Source organism: Numenius arquata, chromosome 9 (genome assembly GCF_964106895.1).
Source record: "Numenius arquata chromosome 9, bNumArq3.hap1.1, whole genome shotgun sequence".
Taxonomy (NCBI): domain Eukaryota; kingdom Metazoa; phylum Chordata; class Aves; order Charadriiformes; family Scolopacidae; genus Numenius; species Numenius arquata.
Genome location: NC_133584.1, coordinates 58,998,629 through 59,022,631, shown reverse-complemented (window position 1 = coordinate 59,022,631; position 24,003 = coordinate 58,998,629). Strand labels below are relative to the sequence as shown.

The 24,003-nt window shown below is 43.0% G+C and overlaps 1 protein-coding gene across 1 annotated transcript in view; it reads right to left on the bottom strand.

Moving 5' to 3' along the window:
* The window catches only part of PINX1 (PIN2 (TERF1) interacting telomerase inhibitor 1), a 65,275-nt gene extending 41,900 nt beyond the window's left edge, over window positions 1-23,375 (bottom strand). Inside the window, exons 1-6 of the mRNA XM_074153150.1 lie at window positions 23,332-23,375; window positions 17,863-17,972; window positions 15,481-15,573; window positions 14,681-14,759; window positions 10,960-11,052; window positions 8,150-8,226 (exon numbers count right to left, since the gene is read on the bottom strand). Of these exons, the coding sequence (XP_074009251.1) occupies window positions 8,150-8,226; window positions 10,960-11,052; window positions 14,681-14,759; window positions 15,481-15,573; window positions 17,863-17,972; window positions 23,332-23,350 (471 nt within the window). The 5' untranslated portion in view covers window positions 23,351-23,375. The remainder of the gene's footprint in view (window positions 1-8,149; window positions 8,227-10,959; window positions 11,053-14,680; window positions 14,760-15,480; window positions 15,574-17,862; window positions 17,973-23,331) is intronic.
* Between the last annotated feature and the right edge of the window lie 628 nt (window positions 23,376-24,003).

Sequence of the window (24,003 nt, the reverse complement as noted above, 5' to 3'; positions counted from 1 at the left end):
GCCTAATTCATTGTTTTTCTGACTCGCTATATGCGTATATACAGTGTTACAAGTCACCAGCTCAGAGCAACAGGGTTTTAGATCCACTTTATGCTACTCTGTGCTGTCAGATTTGCTCTACCTGTACCGCTTGTGGACACTGAAGATGCATTTAGCCCTTCAGCTGTATTGTCACACTGTCCTCCTTGTGAGTTTGTGTCACCAACCTGTCCTGGTTTCCACGGGCAAAGGCCTTGTACTTCTAACTGCTGGCAGAATCTGGTTTCGAGGCTTTTTTCCCCCCTTTTTTTTTTAAGAAAATGATTCTTCTGGCTCTTAAGAGTCCATGGTGAGCTGCAGAGTGAAAACTGCAGAGGCCAAAGAAGTGACTGCAGCGTTACAGATGTACTAAAAAGCCCTTCCTAATGGTAACTTTAAAGCATTTCACTCAAATGAACAGAAAGAAAAGACAAAACAGATGAACGCACAAACCTAATGATATTCTCTAACAGTGATGCTGCAGAATACAGCGAGCTCCCATCAAAGTCAAGGAGGACTAAGCCACTGTAAGATGAATGTCACCATTCCCTAGATCACAAATTTAAAAGTGTGTAGTGAATCATGCTGGGCAAAAGAGCAGTGAACTAGAGGCTGATGGAAACCTTCCCAATCAGCAGCAGGTTCCTGGGGAGACCAAATGGGTAAAAGCACCATTATATTGTCTTGCAGACTCTTCCACTGGGTCACCAGCCTCTTCCCACCAAGCTGTATTAAAAACAAATATTAAAAGAATGCAGCCCTCCCAAGAACTGAATAGGTCAAGAGGGTTCAGCAGGAATCACACGCTTACAAGAACATATTTGTTCTTGTAATCTGTGTCAGATTTTGCACTGAAATAGAATATATTCAGAATAGAACTTCTTGGATAGGATGCACCTCACTGCTAGATGTCCTCTACAATCGGTGAAGAGGTAAATATCATAGAATCATAGAACAGTTCAGGTTAGAAGGGACCTTAAAGATCATCTAGTCCAACCTCCTGCCATGGGCAGGGACACCTCCCACCAGACCAGGTTGCTCCAAGCCCCCTCCAACCTGGCCTTGAACCCCTCCAGGGATGGGGCAGCCACAGCTTCTCTGGGCAACCTGGGCCAGGCTCTCACCACCCTCACACCAAAGTTCTTCCCCACATCTCATCTCAATCTCCCCTCTTTCAGATTAAAACCAGTCCCCCTCATCCTATGGCTCCCCTCCCTGATCAAGAGTCCTTCCCCATCTCTCCTGTAGCCCTTTAGGGACTGGAAGGGGCTCTAAGGTCTCCCCAGAGTCTTCTCTTCTCCAGGCAGAACCCCCTCAACTCTCTCAGCCTGTCCTCACAGCAGAGGGGCTCCAGCCCTCTGAAAATATCTCTAGGAAAGGTTTGGTTTCATAAATCTTTACCTGCCTTTGGAGACAGTAAACCCATCTATTTGGGCACCTGCGCCCCATCACTACGAATGAGTCTGGAGAAGATGCCTAGATTGTCCACCAATAAAGTCGGGTGGGATTAAATCCCACCGTTTCTTACCTGTGTTTTCATTTGCCTTGATTCCTGGTAAAATGTAATATTCACTCTTCCCAGTGCCACACAACACTTTACATAATTCTGTGCTGAAATGGTCAAGTCATATATATGAATAAGCACTGTGCAGTTCTAAATTTTAACCCCAAATCTGACAAACTCTGTAGCCTGGGGATAATTTAATACCTAGGCACAAGATACTCAGTGCATCTAAAACTGCAATTATTCTCTCTGACAATAAATGTATAATTAAAAAAAAGAAGGAAATATGTTAAAGACACTATCTGAGTGTTTTCCTACAGTCTTCCTCCGGAACGCGCTGACAGCAATTACATTTTTACTCTGATTTCTTAAGGAAGCAAAGTTTCCATCATCATTCTGCCCAGACATTTGTCTACATCATGCACTCCTTTCCCTCCAGCAACTTTTTAATCCAACCTAGCAGAAGCTTAGAGATTTCAAAGACACCAAGACTTGAAAATATTTCATGAAAACAGGCAGCTGAACAGAGAAGGCCAAGAGACGAGCGTCCACGTGGACAGGAATTTCAGCAGGAGCTCGTCTCCTTTAGTCACACAAAATCCAAGCACAACACAACTTGCCCATTCCAATGGGTCTAGAAGTGTTAAAATTCTTTTTTTTTTTTTCTTGGCATCACTTACTAAGGAGCTGGGATTTCCCTCAGGAGACTCTTCCACTGCCTGGCTGACATCACTGTGAGGAAGCCTTGACGAAGAGTAAGCTTGTGTCTTCCTTTCTCTAATTGAAGTTCTCACCCCCCAGCACCATTCTTGGCTATTGCCTCCCCTGATTACTATCCCTTCCCTTCCTCTGTTTCTCCCTCCCCTCGACCCCCAGATATTTATAGGCAGAGAGGTCATCTTTTTCTGCCTCTTCTCTGAGATGAACGTATCCAGTTCCTCCACTCTCTCCTTCTAGGACATGCCCTCTAACCCTGTCGCCCATTTTACTAAATCCTTTTGGACTCTCTCCAGGTTTTTGATGTCCTTTTTTCTGTTCTGCCTCTCAGTCCCAAATACCTCACGCTAGCTGCGGTCTCCAAAGCAGAAACAGTGAAAAATCTAAGTTAATTTTTAACTAATTTTTCTCTTCTGCAGTTTTTTTGTTCCCCGACGGCGCTGAAGAAAAAGGAACAGAAAATTAATTTATACACTACCTCTGCAACAAAGACTTTCGTCAGGGGTACAAAAAACCCAGGCTAAATTTCCAACTTGCCTAAAATTCACAATTGTGAAACCCATAAACATCAATACCATGATTGGTGTTTTGCAGAGAGAAAGTTGAGGTGAAGGGAATTACATCAGTTTACCCAGAGCTTGAGTGAACCCATGGCAGAGCCAGGCTTTAATGGATTTTCAGTTATGTCCCTTAAGATTAGCCAACATGCTTTTCTGATAAGTGCTGGGAAATATAAGTCAGTTGAGGAAGTTCTGCAAAATGTGTCAGAAGACAATTTCCTGATTTAAAAAAAAAAAAAAAAAAAAAAGTGAAAAAGCAACAGGGCGGATAGTTACATTTCTAATGACTAACGCGGAAGAAATCACCACGAACTCGAGACTTTCGGGCTACTTGGATTAGGTGGTTTTAAGGGAACTTACGCAGGTTGACATCCAAGTTCCAAAAATTTGGAGGAAGCAGATTACTCATCAAATGGGCTGAGACACGGGAGGGAGATGGATGCAAAACGTTTCGTTTTCTGTGCATCTCAAACAGAGCGATTCCAGACCCGCCAGTAAATCAGTGCTGCTCCCCCAGCCCCCAAAGTGAAATCAGTGCCAGAATCATGTTGTTCAGCAACCAAGTAGGGACTGTCTGTAACTCATTCCCAAATCCTCGGTCTCACTCAGGAGCATTTTCTCCAGTGATAAGGCTTCATCAGGAAACACAGCTGGATGGAGGAAGGAAATTCTGAGAAGCAAAAAAAAATAAAATAAAATAGTGGGGGTTCCAGGAAGTTCAACCAGATAGGAACTAATGGAATTTGTTTTTCTGTCTCCCCAGCTCCCAGCGTTCCCTTAAGCAAGTGAGAAAAATCAGAGGGAAAGTAGGGGGGGGGGCAAAAAAAAAAAGTCTGGCAGATCTTACCCTGCAAAACAGGTCCTCACTGTAGGTCTCCAGAGAGCATCATAATTACAATTCAATATTTTCGATCACTTACTCTCCCTGGGAAAAAAACTGCAGACGTTTTCAATTTAGGTCCACTCTGAAGCCCAGCCATTGTTTTCTTCCCCCTGTTTTTTTAAATATTTTTTTTTGTTTGTTTTTAAACAAAAGTCCCTGCGTAGTTTATTAGGAGGTTTTAGTTGGACATATGATTTATCAAAAATAATAATAATATAAAAGTACCGTTCTGTATGATTTAACAATAATAATAATAATAATCAAAAAGTACCGTTATGTTTAACATTCAGGAGAATTAAAGGTTGCAAATGCCTCTGATTGGTAACACATATCCCAGAACCATCAAAACAACAGCTTAAACCAGTATCTCAGAATTACTACTTCTAGAGAAACTCCTTTTGACGCTTAGGGGCAAACAGCATTTCCTTCCATATCCCCTTGCAATTCCACTCTTTTGCAATCTTTACAATCCTCTGGCCAACTCCCTTTTCCTTTGATAAGGTAGATAACCCAAATTTCAACATCCCCACTTACTGCAGCGGTGCCAGCGTGAAACGAGAGAAAAGATGCATTAGCCAGATCAGTCCCAGGCTACCGAGACAAGTTTACAAGTGAGTCTGAGATTAGCTCTACAGTTAAGAGAGCTCAGACCACGGTACCACAAAACACCTTCTGCCGAAGACTACTCCACGGGTCAAGATCGTAAAATGATTGCTAATGACCATACTAGAAAAGACTGAATAAGACTAATTGGAACGGTGTCTCTGTGACATCTCTGATTTGTTGGGACACCATTTATCACAGTGGCAGTTCAGAGGTGACATATTTTTGACAAGCACTTCAGAAGAGCCAGAATTAGCTTGCCGGTCCAGAGACTGAGTCACTCAGCCTTGAGCCCTTCCACTAGTTTCCATTTGACCGTAAGCACAGATGAAGTTTCCTGGGTTTTGCTTTTTTCCCCCTTTTCCTAATCTTTAATAACAGTTTGGACTAACACCAGCCAACCAGCCAGAACTAGTAGGACAGTGCTGATGAGCATCAATGTAATTAATACCACTGCCAGGGTCTACTGCACGTTAGGCCATCTGTACAACTAGGAAAACTCAAAGGCTGTGGGTACAACAGCTCTTAGGAATCAGAGAAGCTCCACAACTCACTCAGATGAAAAATCTGGCCATAACGCCATCGATGCCACACATCCTTAAACGCTTCCGTAACTTCCACGGTGTTTCTGATGGCTAAAGAACCACAAATGATCACCCAGTTTCATCTGTTTACAGCGTGTTTTGTTATTCCAAAACGTTTCCATCTTCTGCTCCTTAAGTGATTTCCTTAATCCATCCACTGAATTTTGTCACAGGCTTAAGCTGGAGGCTCTAAGGGAGGGAGACAGTCAAAACTCAGTTGGACAAGGTCCTGAGCAACTTGCCGTAGCGGACCCTGCTTGGAGCAGTGTGGTTGATCTGGAGACCTCCAGAGGTCTCCTCCAACCTCAGTAATTCTGTAATTCCATGCAGTTAATACCCAAGATGTTTTTGATCCTGGACTGAAACAACTAGAACTATGGGAAACAGAATTATGCTGAATATCTTTGTCAAAAGATGACGGCTCTATGGCGAGCTGAGGACAGGTCATTCAGCCCAAATCAAATCTGTACCGAACACTCTCAAACTGCACCTCTAATAAAAAGAGGAGGAATCTAATACCTTGGAAAGACATTTATAGATAGGACTTCAAGCTACAGGATGGGTACATTTCAGGTACTTCCTTGTATCCTCTCAGTTGCAAATACAGCTGGGAACCTGCAATCAGATTAATTAATAGTAGCAGTTGTGGCACCTATGGCACAGTATGGAAGCTGTCCCCATCTATTTTGAACAGGGACAGCAGAACTGTTACTAACGGAGCAGGAGCTGCAATTAAAAGGGATTGGAGCCTACCACAGCCTGAAGGCACACCCCAGGGCTCTCATGGACACCAGGGCTCTTCCTAGACTATCTCTACACGGGAACAAATCTGAACAACTCAATTCCAGGAGAATGACAGCACTTTCCTGCTCCTGTAGTCCGCTCTCTGCAACATCCCCAGAGCCTAGGGATTTCAGAACAGAATGCGTACACACACGGAGAACAGCACTGCAATTCCTCACGGGGCAGTTCCATTTACGCCACCTTGAGGACCAGGCTCTGGAACGTGATGGAAAGGGATCATAAGAGTTCATGGGTGCAACGAAATGAAATTGCTCAGCGCTGGAGGGCCTGAGCAATGCATTTTTGTGCTGGGCAAACTCCACAGATCTCTGATCCATGAAGAAAAGGAGAGGGTAGAAAAAAAAAAAAAAAAAAAGCGCAATTGTGCTGCCTCTGGCTTTCTGTCCCTGTGGCTGCTTAGCAGCAGACGGTGGCCAGAAGACGACAATGCAGCTCCAAATTACATTACCTCCTGCCTGTATTTGCCTGTGGAAATCTGGGTGCTTAACAGGGAACAGTCCGTGACTTTTTGCCAGAACCTTGAACCATTAGCTCAGTGTTCAGCGAGCGAGGGGAAAAAGGAAACCTGCGCAGTAGCCAACGGCCAACTACTGCGTCCGTCAAGCAAAAGCGTGCGCAAACTTATATACCCTGCACAAGCCGCCATAAATGCCCATTATCTGCAGCGTCTATCAACAAAAGAACAAACGCTCTGCAGGATGAAGTCCCAGAAGCAGCAGCAGCCAGCACCTTCCAAACTTATTTTTAGTTTCAAAGGATGCAGGACACGCAGAGAAAACAAGGCCAACTATTTGGGACAACCCACGGGTGGGCAAAATCTACCCCCTTAACCACAGAACTGTTGATTTGCATTAGATCTTAGTTTTTCTTGCTTCATATGGATCTGACAGGAAGGGAGCTAAGAATTAGATCCGCGGCATATTTAGATAACAAAAAGTGTTAATCAGGGGGGCTCCGGTGGTGCAAGTTTACCTACAGCATTTGAGACCCCTAACAGCTCTCACGCTGTTAGAGGTCTCTCATTTGAAGCCCCCAAACGCTTATCTCAAGACAGTGATAAGTAATAAATAGTCAGATGGGTTCTACTGTGCCTGACGGCCTCCTCCCAAGCTCTTACCTCTCAAGCCAAACCATGTGACTTGTAACAAAGGTTCATACTGTTTTCCGCAGTGGCAGACAAGACAGGACAGTTCTTAATTTGTTTAAATTTCTTCTAACCTCCCGGTTTAATTAACTGTAACTGTATTTTCATAGTTTAGAGAACAGTACTCAGAAAACAGACTTGACATTTTTCTCTGTCCTACCAATAACTTTAAAACCTACAGCACATTCGCTGAAATTACAACACTTTGGGATAATGGCAAGACCAAATCCTTCAAACTGTTCAATTCAAGACACCCCACTGAAGTATTCTTTATCTTATAGTAAGAGCTTTTTCCACTGGGGAATCCCCAGTGGATCCCTGTTTGTTCTTCACAAGCTCCCTTGTCATTTCGCCCAGCATTTACACAGCTACAAACCTTATATTACCTTCACTACTATCCAGGATCTCTCAGCACATCCTTCCCCCTATTCCTCTCCTCCCAAAGTTCACAGCGGCCAACAGTGAAGTTACAGAACGATTTTCAATTCTGCACAATGAGCAAAGTGTCAGGGTATTTCAGACATTTCCATTCAATCCCAGGCCCCATCTTTCCCTCTAAAATACAAGAGTGTTCAGAGAGCTCTGAACCAACAGGGCAATTCTTGGAATGTATTCATTTGTGCTTTCCAGATGTTATCTTTTCCAAAGAATTTTTCTGGACACATTAGTCATGCTGCAATATAAGCTTGTTATTTTATATACTGATATAGTAGGACTGTTCTCTGCAAGTGCAAAATGCTAATACATACATAAATAAAATAAATGCTAGTACAAACTTTGATCTCATTACACAAAATAGGGGAAAAGTCTTCTCATAAAATATTTATCGGTGTTCAAGCCATCTTTGAGTGGCTTCTTCTGAGTTCTGAATTGAATTCTGAATGAATTCTTCAAAGATGAGCAAGGCTTTGCAGCTGTTCAGCCTTTCCCCATTCTTGTGAAAATAAGGGCAGTTTGTTGAGATTGGCCAGTTGCTACGGAATCTCAGATTTTATTTTGGACGTTTACGGATCTTTCAGATCAAGCAAAATTTATCTCCTTTGCGGTGTGAGAAGTGTAAAATTAAAATACCGAAGTTTCCTAATTTCAAAGAAGTTACATCATAATAATTCACAAAAGTATGTATTAAATCCACTCTTATTTCCTAAGGCTTCAGAGCACAGCCCTCCACCTGCAGCCTTCACATAGAAACAACACTCACTTCACAGGCAGAAGACTCCTTGCTCTTGATGGGCATGTGATAATTTCATTAGCAGAAAGACAATTAAATATGGTTTTGTTATAAGGAATAATATGCCAGGAAACATGAGAAAGGTGAAGCCTTTGGTTTACCTGTGTCTTCATACTTTTCTGTCGCTTCCCAAATATGCAGGACAGATCATCTTCACTGCGTGAAGAAAGATCCTTACCTGAAAGGGGGCAAGGGGAGGAAAAAAAAAAACCCACAACCTTCACATCTGATGATGATAAATACATTTTGATAACACAAACTGTGACCATGGAGGTAGAGATATTGTTTTTGAAGGTGGAATATAAAAGAATCAGGAGGAGAACTTTAAAGATACCAAACAAAAGCTGACCATGGAGCTCACACACAGGAGTAAATGGGTGGGTGTAGAGGGAAAGGCTGGTGAGGAGACAACCACAGCCTGGTGGTGGATGCCCACAGGGAAACAAATAACAGCAGCTTTTTTTTCCCCCACCTGATGCTGCAAGTGTCACAGAAAGATGAGGGAAGAGCCTGCACTACACTAAAGGGAAAGAGAGTTGTATCCTTCTACACACAAGAAAAGTTCAAGGAGAAGCTGCACATCTTGGGATTCTCACGAGCATTTTCCACCTCTGACAGAGTTTGGGATTTATAACTCCTCCAAATAGTGGGGGGATCAAAAAAAAAAAACCAATAAAAAACCATCTTTACTCAGTGGAGACTTTTCTTTAATTCATAAAATTGCTTCTGAAAAGCAAACCCTCCATCTCTACAACACACTGGATTATTCCAATTTAAAATAATTTTGAGGGTGAAGCAAAGATTTCGCCGAATTCCAGCAGAACCATCACTTTCCCCCGACCGTCGTGCGGGCAGCTGAGTATCAGACACGGAGCAGGGAGGGGGGAAGTAAAAGGGTGCGATGTGATATTCTGAGACACAGCAAAAGTTTAGCCAATTCTACAGTGCAGAAGCCTTTCCACAGCTTGTCTCAGAAAATTATTTAAAAAAAAAAAAAAAGTCAGCAAAAGTTAAAGAAACAAAATTAGGCTACATAGGCCCATTTATTAGGAGTCTGCTGGGGGCGCAGTCCGCTTGATTTTCTGATTCCGAAATCACTGGCCTCAAAATGAATCTAAGCACTCGCAATGGACAAAAAAAAAAAAATAAATCTGACTATTCCACCTGTTTTTTTCTTGTCAGGATCCTTAAGAGGGTAAACAGACACACCAAACTAGAGCAGAAAGGGTTACCCGACCTTCTGGTGTCTCACTGGGCAGCCTCTGTACGTCCTTACCCAAGCAAACTGGGTGAGACTGGTGGCTGTTTGCAGCTTTATCTTGGCTAAGGCTTGGGATATGACACTTAAAATCCTGCTGCTCCTCCTCCCACCCTACGCTTTCTTTCCATGCCTTCTCCCTGCCTCCCACCCCAATGTATCCCCCCCTCTTTCTGTAGTCCCTAAGACAAAACCAACTTCGCTGACAACCCAAATCTCTTGCAGCATCACAGGGGAAGAGCTGCTAGAAAAACAGTCGAAATCACTGCCTTAATCTCATCTCGGCGTGTTATTTCCCAGCTCCAAGCGTGGCTGCTGTGCCTGGTGCCTCTGCACCCCCAGCAGCGAGGCTACAAAACAGCACCAGAAACGGAAGCTGCGTTTTCTGTGGCTGCTGCTCCCTTCTCCCGCTTTTGTGTGAGCTCGTCTTGTTTAGTCTAAAAGGAAGCAGGATCGGACTTGAACAACATTAGCCTCTCTCAAATAACTTTTCCTCTGGAAAAAGGACAATTTCCCTGTTTTAGACCACAGAGGGTACAATCAAAAAGGGGCCTACCTTATAGAAACACCGTAGCCAAACAAATAAGGGATATTGTTAATATGAAAGTCTATATTTTACATGCTCAAAAGACATTTCTTTTTTTTTTTTGCTATATTTAGTAAAAGGTTAAATCCAAATCAAAATAAATCCTCTTTGCTACTACCTCAAACAGGCCATGGCCTCTGTACTTGCAAGCCCTGAACCAATTTAATTGTTTAATGTGGCAAAGTGGCAGGGTCATGTTAATGCATTTCTCTTCTAGGCTGAATTATTTAATCAAAAAACCCGAAGCCCAATATCAGAATTTGGCCTTCAGTTACTATTCGGACGTCAGTTACTTCTGTTTTAGCAGAGGCATTTGTTGTCAGAAAATATTACACAGAACTTTAAGTACAATAAATTAGCCATTCCTGGAAACAGATCCTATCCATACATTGAAAAACTTATATACACAATCCATGTGCATGTGGGTGTGAGAAGGGGGAATGCAACCAATAGAGAAATAGAGTAAAAGGTTGAACAATTGTCAAATACCAAAACCAGGGATAGCTGAAATAAAGTCATCATTTTAAGAAAGAAATTACTAAACTCCATGAGTTCTTGATACAGTTTTTGTGGCCACCAACTGCTGTCCTGATTTATAAAGCATCTGATAGATGTAAGAGGGCTTTCCTCTTCCTGCGTTCAGATTTAATCTGATCCCTGATCTTATCCACATGATCTCTGAGCAGGGGTTATTGGAGATTGCAGGGGATAGTGCAGTACAGATGCCCAAGGAAGTCTGTTATCACCTTTGCCTCCTCCTCCTTCCCTTCCCATCCCCTGCCCACGCACAGATCACACGGAATATTCACTGTTCCTTTATTCGGCTGATGGTTTGCTCAGATTGAAATTGTTTTATTCAACAATATCAGCCTAAAGCCATCAAAAAGTATCCAAAATAAAGAGGAACAGCATACTATAGCTTTAAGTAAGTTGCTGCAGGGGGTATTTCTAAACCAAGGTTTTTCTTGCCAAATTTAGACCCCAGAAGGCATCAGATCACCTTGACACGTTTTTTTTTTCCCCTCTAATCTTGGCTAGAGCTTATGAAACAACAAAACTCCTCTCACCTTTTGCAAACTTCATATAATGGACACGTTTCTTGGAAGATTTGGATTTTTCCTCGAGACTGAATGTCTTCTTCCGATTATTCACTGAGGACTCTAAAAAAAAACCAAAACCACCACATACAAACAGGTTCCAACGGTATTAGAGGCGCTCTAACCACCAAATTCAAACATCAGTGTGTCCAATTTTCTCTCTCAAAACCAAGTCTCAGCAACATATCGCAATATATTACCGAAGGAAGCGTGGTAAGTTTTGTCCGAGACATGTAACTGCTTGATTTTTTTTTTTTTTCCACATCTCCTTCCCTTCCCATTTCCAATCTAATGCAATTAGAAGAGGCAGATACAGGTCCTCCAGGTCAAAGGCAAAGCCTAATTTAACACCATTTCTACAGTAAGAAAAGTCAGGGTTTATTGTGAAGTTTATTATAAAGTATCTCCAGTGTTGGACTCTGAGAAAGCTGTAAGAAATAGTACAAAAATACTCAATCCGACTGGGTAGAAAGAAAAAGGGGAAAAAAAATATCCCCCAGACTGGCTTTCCACTTCTAACGCTACATGAAGCGCCTCTAACCGGACGCAGTCTGATACTGATGTAAGGAAATGAAACGGTGGCAGAGCTTCTCTGTCCCTGAGGCCAGTTAGAATAAGTTGCCACATCCATATTTAATTTTTCTCTCTTCCAGAAGAGGGGTTGCACATGAACTGTCCACTGGGAATGATCTCTGGAGTCCCAAATTCACTCAGGAGCTGTTTGGGAGAATGTCAGATTGTGCAGGTCAAAACCATGCGAAGGATTAGTCTTAACTATTTAAAGAAATATCAAGTTCCTGTGCTGTGGCAGGTTATTTTACTGGTACAGACCTACCCTTTGCATCCACAGAACCTGTTAATTTACAAAAAATTCTTGGTAGGAGGGAACCTGCTGTCTGGTTATTAACTACTTTATTAGTCCTGTCCTAAAAGGCACCACAGGATTCTCTGCTCTGTAACTCTAGAAAAGGCTACTCCGGTGAGACATTTTTTCCTCCCAGTGGCAACTGGGATGGGTAGGGAAATCAACCCATACGCTGAGGGCCAAGTTGAGTCACCTTTTTCATAGGCTCCCACCCCTGAAAGCTCTGCAGCCCAAGCTTTTCTGACACTGGAATTACAGCACGTCACTGTTCGATGGGTAGTGCCACCTGATGATGGAGTCACTGACCTAAAACTGAAACGGGCAGACTGGGGTGGGAGAGCTGACACCAGAAAGCACTCTGATATCTACTCTTCTAATTACACACTAAGCCCTAATGAGAAAAGGAAGGACCAGCAAACCCAGTTTTAGCCAAGAGTTTGCAGTCAACTTGAAAAATACTCAATAAAAAGGGACTATGGGGAAATTTAAGCATCATAACTCTAATTTCCTGACCGGGGACGAGGCACTTGGAGTCTGCTCTCCCATCCACTTGTACCGAAGGGAACCTTACAAAGAGCAAAGGATTTCCACAGGGCTTCCTCCTCCACTTTATTCTGCCAGCAAAAGGGGCAGCAGCACCGCCTTGTGCCTTCGAGGAGGAATTTCACTACCAAAACGTGCTGGGACTTGCACTGGACATGCAGGTACATCCCCGTGTCTTCCAGTGACTGGTAAATCCTCTAACAAATTGAGCAAGCGCCGCAGGAATAGTAATGGACTTTTTAAAGCAATTTAGTCATAGCAATAAAGCCACGTGTCGTTTCTACTGCAAATCCGATACAGATGGATATTCCAAAGCACATTAAAGACACGGCCAGCGTGTCGTTGCCCATTTTACGAATGGGAAAGGGACAGTCATCATCACTTGGTATCCCAGAAAAAAAGCAAGGAATCAAAACTCCTCACTAAGTGCTCAGCTAGAAAAAAAAAAAAGAAAAGAAAGCTAAAATGATGTAGATCAAGGGTATTTGAATGTTGGCATACGAACCACTTTGGGGCCCTTCCTTCCCAATCTCTAATTGCAATCCATCTCTGGCAACTACACCAGTTATTTAAGAACAATGAAGTTTTTCAGCTGACTTTTAATGCAATTTGAACCTGGCTGATGGCCAATAATGTAACACTTGATCCTGTAGCACAGCTGCAGGCAGAGTTATATCTGGATGAGTTTTGCCAGCTTAAACAATTGCCAAAAAAACAAGTTTCAGAGCAATGCTCACAGGCTGCAAATCACCAAACATGATTCTGACCGGGCGTTTTCAACGTGCACCCAAAACTTGTCCTGAGTGATTGAAAACCCTCGTCCCAGCTCCTAAAAAGATCAAGGAAAAATAACGGAGTAAAACATGGAGAAAATATGGTTTTCAGGGGCCACTTTGCATAAGTGCAGATGACCCAGGGAATAGATTTAGGTAGAAGACAGCCTTGCTCAACCAACCTGCCTCGGTGCTGACTCACCGTGTCCTTGGGCAAGTCATTTCAGCTCTCTGCTCACCAGCGTGCAGGTTTCCCACCAGTTACACCTAAATGATCTTCCCAGGGCTCAAGTTGGAACTTGGGTAGGATTTAGTTATAAAGGTAGAAAGGAACTTTTGGAATTTCCCTACGATATGCTCTTCTACCTCTTGAGGACTTTAACTACAGCACCTACCGTTGTGCAGCCTCAAATCGTGATTAGGACTCCGATGCACAAGGATAATTTATACAGGAATTAAAAACAACTGCATTGCGTTCAGAATTTTAATCCTAGTTCTCTAAGATTAGGAACCAAGTTTGATCCTTCTTCTTAAATGATTTTTCTTCTCTTTCTACCTTCCCTCTCCTAGAAAACCTTCTGTGCTCAAATGTTAAGAATGAATGGATTGAACAAATGAACAAACAGTTGCTAAATTTACTAATCTGGCAATTCTGCCATGAGCAGCACGTGGACAGGCTGCTGCATCTACACAGAGCCCTTGGTTTAACAACGCTCCACAGAGCTGTTATATCTTAGATATATGACCAGAGTTTAAACCTGAGTCTAACTAAAAGAAGATAAACCATTTGATGAGTACAATTCTCTCCGTACGGTCACACCCACCAGTTTTGCATAACTTCATTTTTACAAACCAAGGTCAAACTGTACAAAGCTTATCAAAATTAAAAGACTTTATAAATAGCCCTTTCGGGAAAGTTGTGTAGTTTCCCCACGTGGGTGCTCTACATCAGGGCTACAAAAATCACATTATACCACACTCAAAACAGAGACGCATAACTCTGAGTCAAAAGCTAAGAAGCAGCTCTCTGAGGACAGGAAAAGTAGGTTTTTAAGAAACCACCAGAGGATGGAAGCCAGGAGGGACAGCTCATTAGTAAAAGGCAGGCAAACGCATTGCAATGGTGAGGGACTGTGATGTGAGCCTTCATATTGGCTCTGGTACATCCCCAGTACATGCCAGCAAAAGGTCCCCCATGTCGTGGCCCCGGATAAAACAAACAAATTCAAAATTTTTTGTTTGCTTTCCCTATAAAATGCCTTTAATAGAGGCCTGACTGAGAGCAAAACCAATCTACCAAGATCAAACAAACCTGAGCACGGTCATGGATGGCAACATGTCCTCCGTCTCCCACTGATTTTTGGGGGAGAAGGGGAAGAAGAGGGAGTTGTCAACCTCAGCAAGGAGACTATCAGCAGCCCAAAGGATTGGGCCTCAGCTAGGCTTTAAAGACAAAGAATGGAAACTCTGCTAAGTTTCCAACATCTGATTGAGCAAAGCATGAACCTACCTGTTTCACCCTGTCCATGGCAATCATTCAGTTCAGCCAGAAGCTGGTTGAAGTCATCCTGATGAGCAATCCAGTTGTCCTGTAAATATCACCCACGTCAATACGAGGCAAAAGTCTTCAGAACTAACAGAAGTTTGGCTAAAACAGATATTACGACTCTGAACTCTAAGAAGTAACTTAATTGTATGTACTCAATCCTTGGTGGTGGGAGGGACCCTCAGAAGCTGCGCAGGTGACAACGCTAACAGCTCGCTACAGTCACTCCAAAGTGCAAAAACGATAAGGGTTGTGTTTCTAAGCCCTCAAATAATACTGAGCTGCTCTTGGCTCTGCGTCTCCCCTGTCTGTGCAAGATGTTTTCAAAAGCAGGCAGGAAATACTAGTGTGATTTTTTCCAGCAACAAAGTTACTTAACATGTTAATTATGAGACAAGCACCTTTAGAATCATGTTCTGCTCTGCCTGTGTATCTGAACTCCAGTCAGAAAGGTGACTGTATCAGGGAGAGCAACAGAAGGCACAGGGAGAAAGCAAGCATTTCAGTGATTTGCTTGGAAGCAAAAAAAAAAATAATCTCTGAACAGCCTGCTCCCAGAATTCACTGCAACCTTTCCTAGCAGGTACTTGCTCCTAAAACATCCAACAAAGCTGAACTGAACTCCAGGTCAAGAGTTTCTGCAGAGAGGTTCATGTAGGCACATGCTGCCACCAGATGTGACGACAGATTTCACTTACGTCCTGCCACAAAGACTGTGCTTTAGCTGAAATGGGGCCATTTCCTTACCAGGGTCTAATGCTCACCTCGTAATTGATGGCTGCTCCCAACCCCAGCGTGTTGTTTTTCACCTGAACCTTGATGTGTTCTGTATTTCCTTGTTCCTGAGCCCCAAGACCCTAAGGAGGATTTAAGGGTGAAAACGTAAGGATTTTACAGCAGTGACTAAGCAACTAGAGCTTTGCTCCTGTAAGACAGTTTGCAACGAAACACATCAAGAAACCACAACTTACTATTTATTCACTTTCCTGTAACTGAATTCAGTCGTTGGCATTAGCACACATGAGATTTTTTTTTTTTTTTTAAATTTACTACTTAAGCCTCCAGCAAAGTATTATGAACACTAAATTAGCAACAACATTAAGTAGTTGGGTGATTAATCAGGAAGCCACCTGACATTCCTAGGCAAGTCCAAAGTGTTTGCAATTTTAAAACAAGACACTACATAAAAAGAACATGCCTCTCACCAAAAATACCTCCGTCATGGGGAAGGCAGCTACAGCTGTAACACAGATGCCACGTGGAACGTAAAATACAGAACAAAGTTATATGGGGGGGAAGCAGGAGGGAAAGGGTCATGCTGGAGCTAGCAGGACATTAAGAATTTCTTCCACCTCATTCACACTAATAAGCTGATGAAAAGGAGCAAAAAAATATTGGGTTTGCCTGTCCTAAAAAACATAATCATTCAAATCTGGGAAGCAATCTTTAGGTCCAGTATTATCTTTCTTAATTGTACAAGGTGGGGGGAGTGGAGAAAAGACAAAGCTTTAAAAAGGTTTAAAACAAAGGTTTAAAACTTCATTCCTGGTATCTACCTACTTTTTCCTTAATTGGTCCCCAGTAATATATCATTGACTCAGTGTATGGCTATAGGAAACATGGATGTGGTGGAGAGAAGCCCTGTGGATAGATCTTGGCGATATCTAATTGAAGCGATGAGGCACGTTGGAAAAAGGCTGTTGCAATCATGAATCCAGTAGAGTTTATTTGGTCAGTGCGGTGGGAAATTTACCTTGAAACTTCTGTTAACCAAAAAGTCTAGAAGGAAGCAGGACACTCGGCTACATATCCTGCCGTGACCCAATTCCAGAACAACTAATAACAGGACTAGTGTAAGCAGCTTAATTTCACTGCACAGATGGGCTTTTGCCCATTAATTTAACCATGTTAAGGTTCCATTTGTCTGAGCTTGTAGTAGAATGGAGAGAAATCCTTCTCTTCTTGTAAAGGAAGGTCCAGCAGCTCAAGTAGGAAACATTGTTGTGAAGAAGATGGGTGGGAGGGGGTGACAGATAGAAAACAACCGGAGGCATCCCTTTCACACCCTGACACAAACAGTATCTACAGTCAGAGGAGCCCGCTGCCTGAAAAACAATCAGAACACTTAACAGCACTTTTTTCTACCTGGTTTACATAGCTATTTTAATCTTACACACATAAAACACCTGTGCATACTAATTACATAAAAAAACAGCTCTCAAGCTCCATACTTTTAAGTCTGGTCTAAAGCCTAGTGAAATCAATGCCAGTTCTTTGACTTCAGCTGCCTGTGAATCAGGTACCGCTGCTTCTTTGTGAAATTAGAGGCACTCAGAAGCCAGATTTATATGTGCTAACCGTAAGCCAACTGATGCAAAAGTAAACTATACTAAGAAATCCAAGAGCAGGCTTATTTTTCTAAGTTTTAATGCATTCACAGAGTTGAGAATGATCCTAATTTCATTCCTCTTAAAAAAAGGCTGAGAGAGGAAATCTAGGAGAAGAATTAAATAAATATCGTGGGGGGGGGGATTGCGTGCATTCATTTCATTAAACACGCTGACATGCAGGCCCAAATCTCAGCTTTGCTGAGGCACCTTCGTGGAAGTTAAACTGCTTTTGAGGGGCAGCTGAGAAGTCTGCAGCCATCTGCACTGACCTAGAGATTATTCTTAGCGCCAGAAACCAGCCACCGAACCCCACAGGTACTGGCTGGAGCTGGGAAGAAACACAGCTCACATAACGCTGCATTTTGGCCATTCAAGGAACAGATCAGAAATAGCCTTTAAAAACAGATGAAAGATTAAAGCAGGTGCTGGAGTTGTTTTAAACAGTATCAAAAGCCAGGGAGAGAACTGAGGGTATAAAAGCAACTTAAAGCCTTTAACCATCACCTGATTTAACGTGCTCCTGCTCTCACTTGGGGACGTTACCTTGTCAAAGAGAGGGGAGAAAAACTGCAAAGCAGGACAAGCACAAGCGAGTACCTTTGTAACAAACTGTAAAAATCTAACACTGCTCAAATTCTCTGCACACTTAAGAGAATAAATCAAATAGAAAGAACACAGTTGTTTTAAACACTGACATCAAGAGTCCCCCCAGCAGTATTCCACCCTTCAACTAGACATCCCTCCTTTAGATCATACCTTTCCTTTGGACCAGCCCATCTTTTCCAGCATCTTCTGGCCAAATTTAGAGTCATCTTTACTCCAAGCGCTATTTCGTGGATCCACAGACCACTTCTGCCTTCTACGGGCTACAGCAGGAAGGAAAAAATTCAAACAGGCTCTATTTACATTTCCACAGTGTTCTTACTGTTTAAATAATTAAAAAAAAAAACCCAGAACTTATGCCAGACTAAACACCTTTGGGGGTTTAATTTATTAAACCTTATATTGCAAAAAAAGGCCAGTGAAAATGTTAATTATTAATGTGAAGAACGCCAAAGTAAAATTGCAACGGAAGTTGTCATCCCTAAGGATGGGCTGCAATTCAGGGAAAGCTTTAAGGATTACCATTTAGGTGTACAGGCCTAAATTCCATATTTATTCCAACTTTGTTTTACATCTGGCTTCAACATGAAATCTACAGGGGATAAGACTTCAGTGCTGGCTTTCCCAGCTCTGGACAATATCCACTGGCCAGTCTTCCTTTTAACCAGAACATAGAAGTTATAGCATTTGCCTTCATAATAAAAGCCAAATCAAAACTAAAACGTAAACGACCAGAGAAAACTGAATTACAGAACACAAAAAAGTGGGATTTCAGCTTTTGGATTTGCTGCAAAATGGTATATTCGGAAACTGAAAAGTCACCAGAAATCAGTGCAGGTGTTAAGAGAGCAAACTGAGAATCCATGTTGCTTTTTCCTACGCAAACTACTAAAGAAACTACAGTTCCCCAGACCCACATACGTGCGCCTGCCTCTACCGTCAAGAATAGCTTTACTGAAATAAAAGAAGAAAAGTTAACAGTTAACCAGTCTTTTTAAGCGTATACCTAAACATACACAGGAAGACAACCTAAATAAACAAGACAAAGAATGGGAGACAGGAACATTACAAACTTCATTAAACGCGATGGGAAATGGTGGATCAAAAACTGACTGATTAACACCAAGTCAGCGAGAAGCCAAGTCCACCGAGGCACTTTTCAACATACTGAGGAAGTCATCTTTCCCTAAAACGCAACACTTCAGGTTTGGCCCAGAGTGACAGAATATTACAGGAATGTTCGATTCATTTTTTTGCCCAGTTTGGTTCATTTTTTGCCCTTCCTTTCGTTCTTAAAGAAGAACTAAAACCATCAGAATGCATGATGGTGGCTTTTTTTTTCTAAAACATACTTCCTAAGCTTTGAAGCTGAAAATAGATGCTGCGTGGCCGCCCCACAAGAAGTAATAGTCTGATAAAGAGTTTCATAAAACCCCAAGCAGTCCATAAAATGTTTTACAGCAGGCTAACTGACCGAGTGCTGCGAGTAGAATCCGCACAGCACTTGCTTGGTTCACTTCTCTACAGGAAAACAACTTATTTCCAACAGGCAGCCTTCAAGAATTATCTACTACAAGCCCTGCCTGCGCTGCCAAAAAGATGGTGGTAAATTGTCACTGTGGGCTGTGATTTTGAACATCCCCCAAAAATTAGGGTTCCCTGCTGCCCCACGGAGAATAAAACCTCTGGCTTCCTTAGTGAAGTGGCTCACTATCTGGGATAATTAACATGCTGTGTCATCTTCCCTCACCCAAGATACAAATGATCTCTAAGGACCCAGGTTTCCAGTGGTTTGTGGAGGGAATGAAGTAAAAAGCTGTCGAGATGGCAGCAAAAGAGAACTCCTGTAAAAACATGGAACACCTTGGCTGTTGCTTTTGGCCTTAACTGACAGCAAAACAAAAACATAAAGGACAATAAAAAGCAACAGTTTTATAGAGGTTACGCTGCCCAGCTGAGCACAGCCATCCTTTTCAATCATATTTCTTAATTTATCCTTTTGTTTAAAATCTCTCGATTAACATCAACTTCCCCTCACTCGGTCATCTGTTCAATGCCTTTATTTAAAATCTAACTATAACAACATTTTAAGTACGCCTGTATTCTGTCATGCTGTCCTTAACTAGTTCCCCAGGTGGTGACTTTGCAAATCCCCAAAAATTACATTCAATGCAATTCTTACAGCCGTAAAGCCACCCTACGTACCTAAGGATTTGTGTTACACAGCAGAGGTAATCCATGTTAACTGAGCGTGGGAATTAAAATTAACTTCCAAATTGAGTTGTTTGATGTAGTTCAGCTAATCCACTTCAAAAGTTAATTTCTATTAATTTTCCTGAATATCTCTTCCTAGAGAAGCCCTAAGATGTTTTACTCCCAGGAGGACCCTGATAACAAAACACAAAGGTACCTAATAGAGATTTCTCAAGGTTGAAATTTTAAGAAACGTGCCCTTTCCCAGTGCTTTTAATCCAAGTATTTCAAACCTTTTAACTACCATTATGGGATTAATCCTCACATTTCTGCCAGGTTAACACACTCTTATTTTCAAATATGGTAAACTAGACACAGGAAAGTAAAGCTACTTGCTTACACCTTTGTCTCATGTCTTATTGTCATCATTGTTATTAAGATGTCTTATTTAAGACAGCCAGGAACAACTTCATGCCACATACAACAACCATAAAATCATCTCTCCTCTCAAATTGTTGACTAAACAGTCTTTGTTTGATCAGAAATGTTTGTTCACCAATGTCTTAAAGGCAAGAAAGGAACAGCATACTCTCTTCCAGCTAAAAAAATCAGCTGGGAAGTTAACACCAATCTTCTGAGCTGCTCATAAAATGATGCTAGAAATAATAATGCAACTCTGGGCAAGCAGCACCATCCAGTGGAGAAAAGCAGCATTTCTTTAAATCCTTCTTCACTCAGATACCCTATGATTTGAAAAAGATCAATTACTAAACCCTTTTACCAAGACAAATTCTCGGCCTGGAGCATGTGTTGTAACTATTCTTTCTGAAAGTTCCCTAGCAGCTCCCATCCAAATCCCCACTGCACGCTCATATAATAATATAAACATATAATAATAAACAGGTTAAATTCTTCCGTAGAACAGAAAAAAATATACTGCCCCCAGAAGGGATTTAATTTTTAATCCAAGCTATGAAAGACATCATTAACATTTATATTTTTTTCCTGATAAGCACCAATAACACAGACAGTTAATCAAAGTTTAATAGAAGTTAAAGAGTTATAAGTGGGGAAAAGAAAAAAAGCTAGCACTTTGGCCATTTCTGCAATTGATAGTTATTTAAAATTCACACTACACAAGCATAGAATGATCAAGTTTGTCTTCCTCAGTTTAGTTCACAGCACCACAAAAGTTGGAAGGACCTCTAAAGCTCATCTACTTCAAACCCCTTCTTAAGCAGGTTGTCCAGCACCGAGTCCAGTTTGGTTCTGAGTATCTCCACAGACTGATGCTCCACAGCCTCCCTGAGCAATTTGTTCCAGTGTTTGGCCACCCTCACAGTGAAAAAAAAGATGGAATTTCTTGTGTTGCAGTTTGCACTCTTATGCACTTCTTGTCCTGTCACTGAGTACGGCTGAGAAGTCATTTTGAGTCTCTGAAATGCATGTGCTTTCACAGCTGTAGTAAAACCAATTCCCACCCCCAAGTCTATTTTTGAATAAATATTATTAAGAGCATCAGAACTTGATCTGGAACTGCAAACAAAAATGCACATGTGTAACATGGCCTCACAATTACAACTGCAGCTGAAGGTGATGATTAAAGACATACAACCCCACAGAGGTGGCTCCCAGCAACCAGATTAGTGTTTTAAGGCACCTGATTTTAGAATTCACTACATACAGAAGCTACATTAACACACTGGCCCAGGTTGCCCAGAGAGGTGGGAGATGCTCCATCCCTGGAAACATTCCAGGTCAGGCTGGATGGGGCTGTGAGCAACCTGGTTTAGTTGAAGATGTCCCTGCCCATGGAGGTTGGTTGGACTAGATGGACTTTAAAGGTACCTTCCAGCCTGAACCTTTCTATGATTCTATAGTTATAGCATCATAGAATGGTTAGATTGGGAGGGACCTTAAAGATCATTGAGTTCCACTCCCCTGCCCTGCGCAGGGACACCTCCCACCAGACCAGGTTGCTCCAAGCCCCGTCCAACCTGGCCTTGAACCCCTCCAGGGATAGGGCAGCCACAGCTTCTCTGGGCAACCTGGGCCAGGGTCTTACCACCCTCACAGCAAAGAGTTTCTTTCTAGTATCTAATCTAAAAAGATTATGGAAATTTACAGTGTCCAACTAAAATAATTAACGAATTCTAAAAAAAAAAAAAAAGGTACCAACAAAGTTTACATCTAAAATAATTAGAATATTATATATGTAAAGGCAATTCTGTTTTCCTCAGTTCACACTTGTATTTTCCACTGGAAACCATATATCCTAATCAGTCATTATATTTAGGTCCATCTTTCCTGCAGTCAAACAAACAAATTCGTAGACCCTGACACCAGCAAGCTTACCGAAACCACCTAAGGAAATTAACGATAATCATACACAAACATACTAGTCCTGTTACACAGAAATCTACATTTGAGAAGTTTAGTGTTTCATATACGTCTTTACATTTACTAGCAGAGGCTACTTTACAGAAATGCATTTTTAACTTGGAAGAGAAGGCAGCAAAAGTTTTTAGTTCCCACTTTGGCCAGCCCTGAGAGAGTTCTGTTTCCTGAACTGAAGAGCTTTACCCGGGAAAGAGTTACCAGTCAGGATATTCATCAAATGTTTTAATCAATTCTTTTAGACATGGGGAGCCCAAGTCCTTGCTCACTTCAGAGGTAAGAGTGAAGCTCTGTTTGATTCCAATAACAGGAAAAGCTTAACCAAAATTATCAGGTTGCATATAATAAAACCTTCAAAAATTATTCAGTCAGCAATACCCTTATACAAAAAGCCTAAGACTTCCACATGGCCTTACCCCGAGTTCTCCCCAGGAGTTCAGTGGATTTACTTGCCTTTTCTAAAGGACCTGCCTAAAATCCTTTCCATCCCACTACCACTTTTCCCAACACAGAATTTAGCCGATCTCGAAGCTCTCTGGACAGAGAAGAGGGCGAGCTAAGCTCAACTACCAACCCTGGGGGCGACTAAAAGACCAATGCCTTCATACACACGGCTCCCCTGAGTCCCGCGTGGCTGCCACACAGCCCCGGCACCCCCGAACCGCCCCTGCCCCAAGGCTTCGCGGTCTCTACTCTCTAACTCACGGCCGCAGAGATGAAAGGCAGTGAAAGGAAATGTCGTTCCTAAAGGCGTCTGCGAGACACCTCCGCCAATCTTGTGCGTGTCCCCCCGCCCTGGGAAGTGACAGAGCCCCGCAAGCCCCTTCCCCCCCGCCCGCGGGGACCCGCCACCGTCCTGCCCGCCACCTTCGGGAGGGACAGCGCGGCCTCCGCCCCATCAGCGAAGGCGGCAGAGAGAGCCTGGGGTTTCCCCCTAGAATAGCGGCTCTTCCCCGACACCCTCCAGCTCTCAAGGGGTCTCCCCGAGCCCCGCCATCGCGGTTCCCGCCCCCTGCAGGGAGCAGCACTCACGCTCCGCCAGCATCGCCATCTTGGGGGGCCTCCCTCCTTCCGCGGCGCGTGGCGACGAGCCTCCGCCGCGCTCCTATCCCTGAAGGGGGGACTTTTGTCACCTCAGGCGCAAAAAAAGGCGGCGAGAGAAATGCCTGATTGAAAAGTCTCGAAGCAGGCGAGCGCAACGGTCACCCTAGCGGAAGTAGAGAGTGTAAACCTGCTAAAATTCTTCTGAAGATCTCAAAAGACGTGTTGGGTTGTATATGGGCTATTCTAGCGCGTTTGCCGGCGGATATTGGACAGGCACTTCTGCGGGCAGCCGGGCGGGGGGGGGGGGGGAGCTGCAGGGGCCGCTCTTTCCTCAGGGGGCGCGGGTCGCTGCCGGGGGTGCGCGGTGGCTCCTGCCGGGTGGTTCAGGGGTGCCTCGGGGCTGCTAACGCTTTTAAAGCCGCTCCGAGCGGGTGGCGGGGACCCTCAGTGTGTTTAACCGTCCCCACAGTCGGAGCTCGGGGCGTTTTACGGTCTCCACAGGCGGAGCCCGTTGTGAGGGGGCGCTTCCGGGGGACTGGGATGAGAGGCCTCGGGGTGCGTGGCTTAAAATAAAGGGGTTATCCTGTCGTTTGCCCTTACTGAGTCAATACCTCTCTGTTTCCGTTTTGTGGCGTTGTGCTGAATTGCACACCTTCAGTG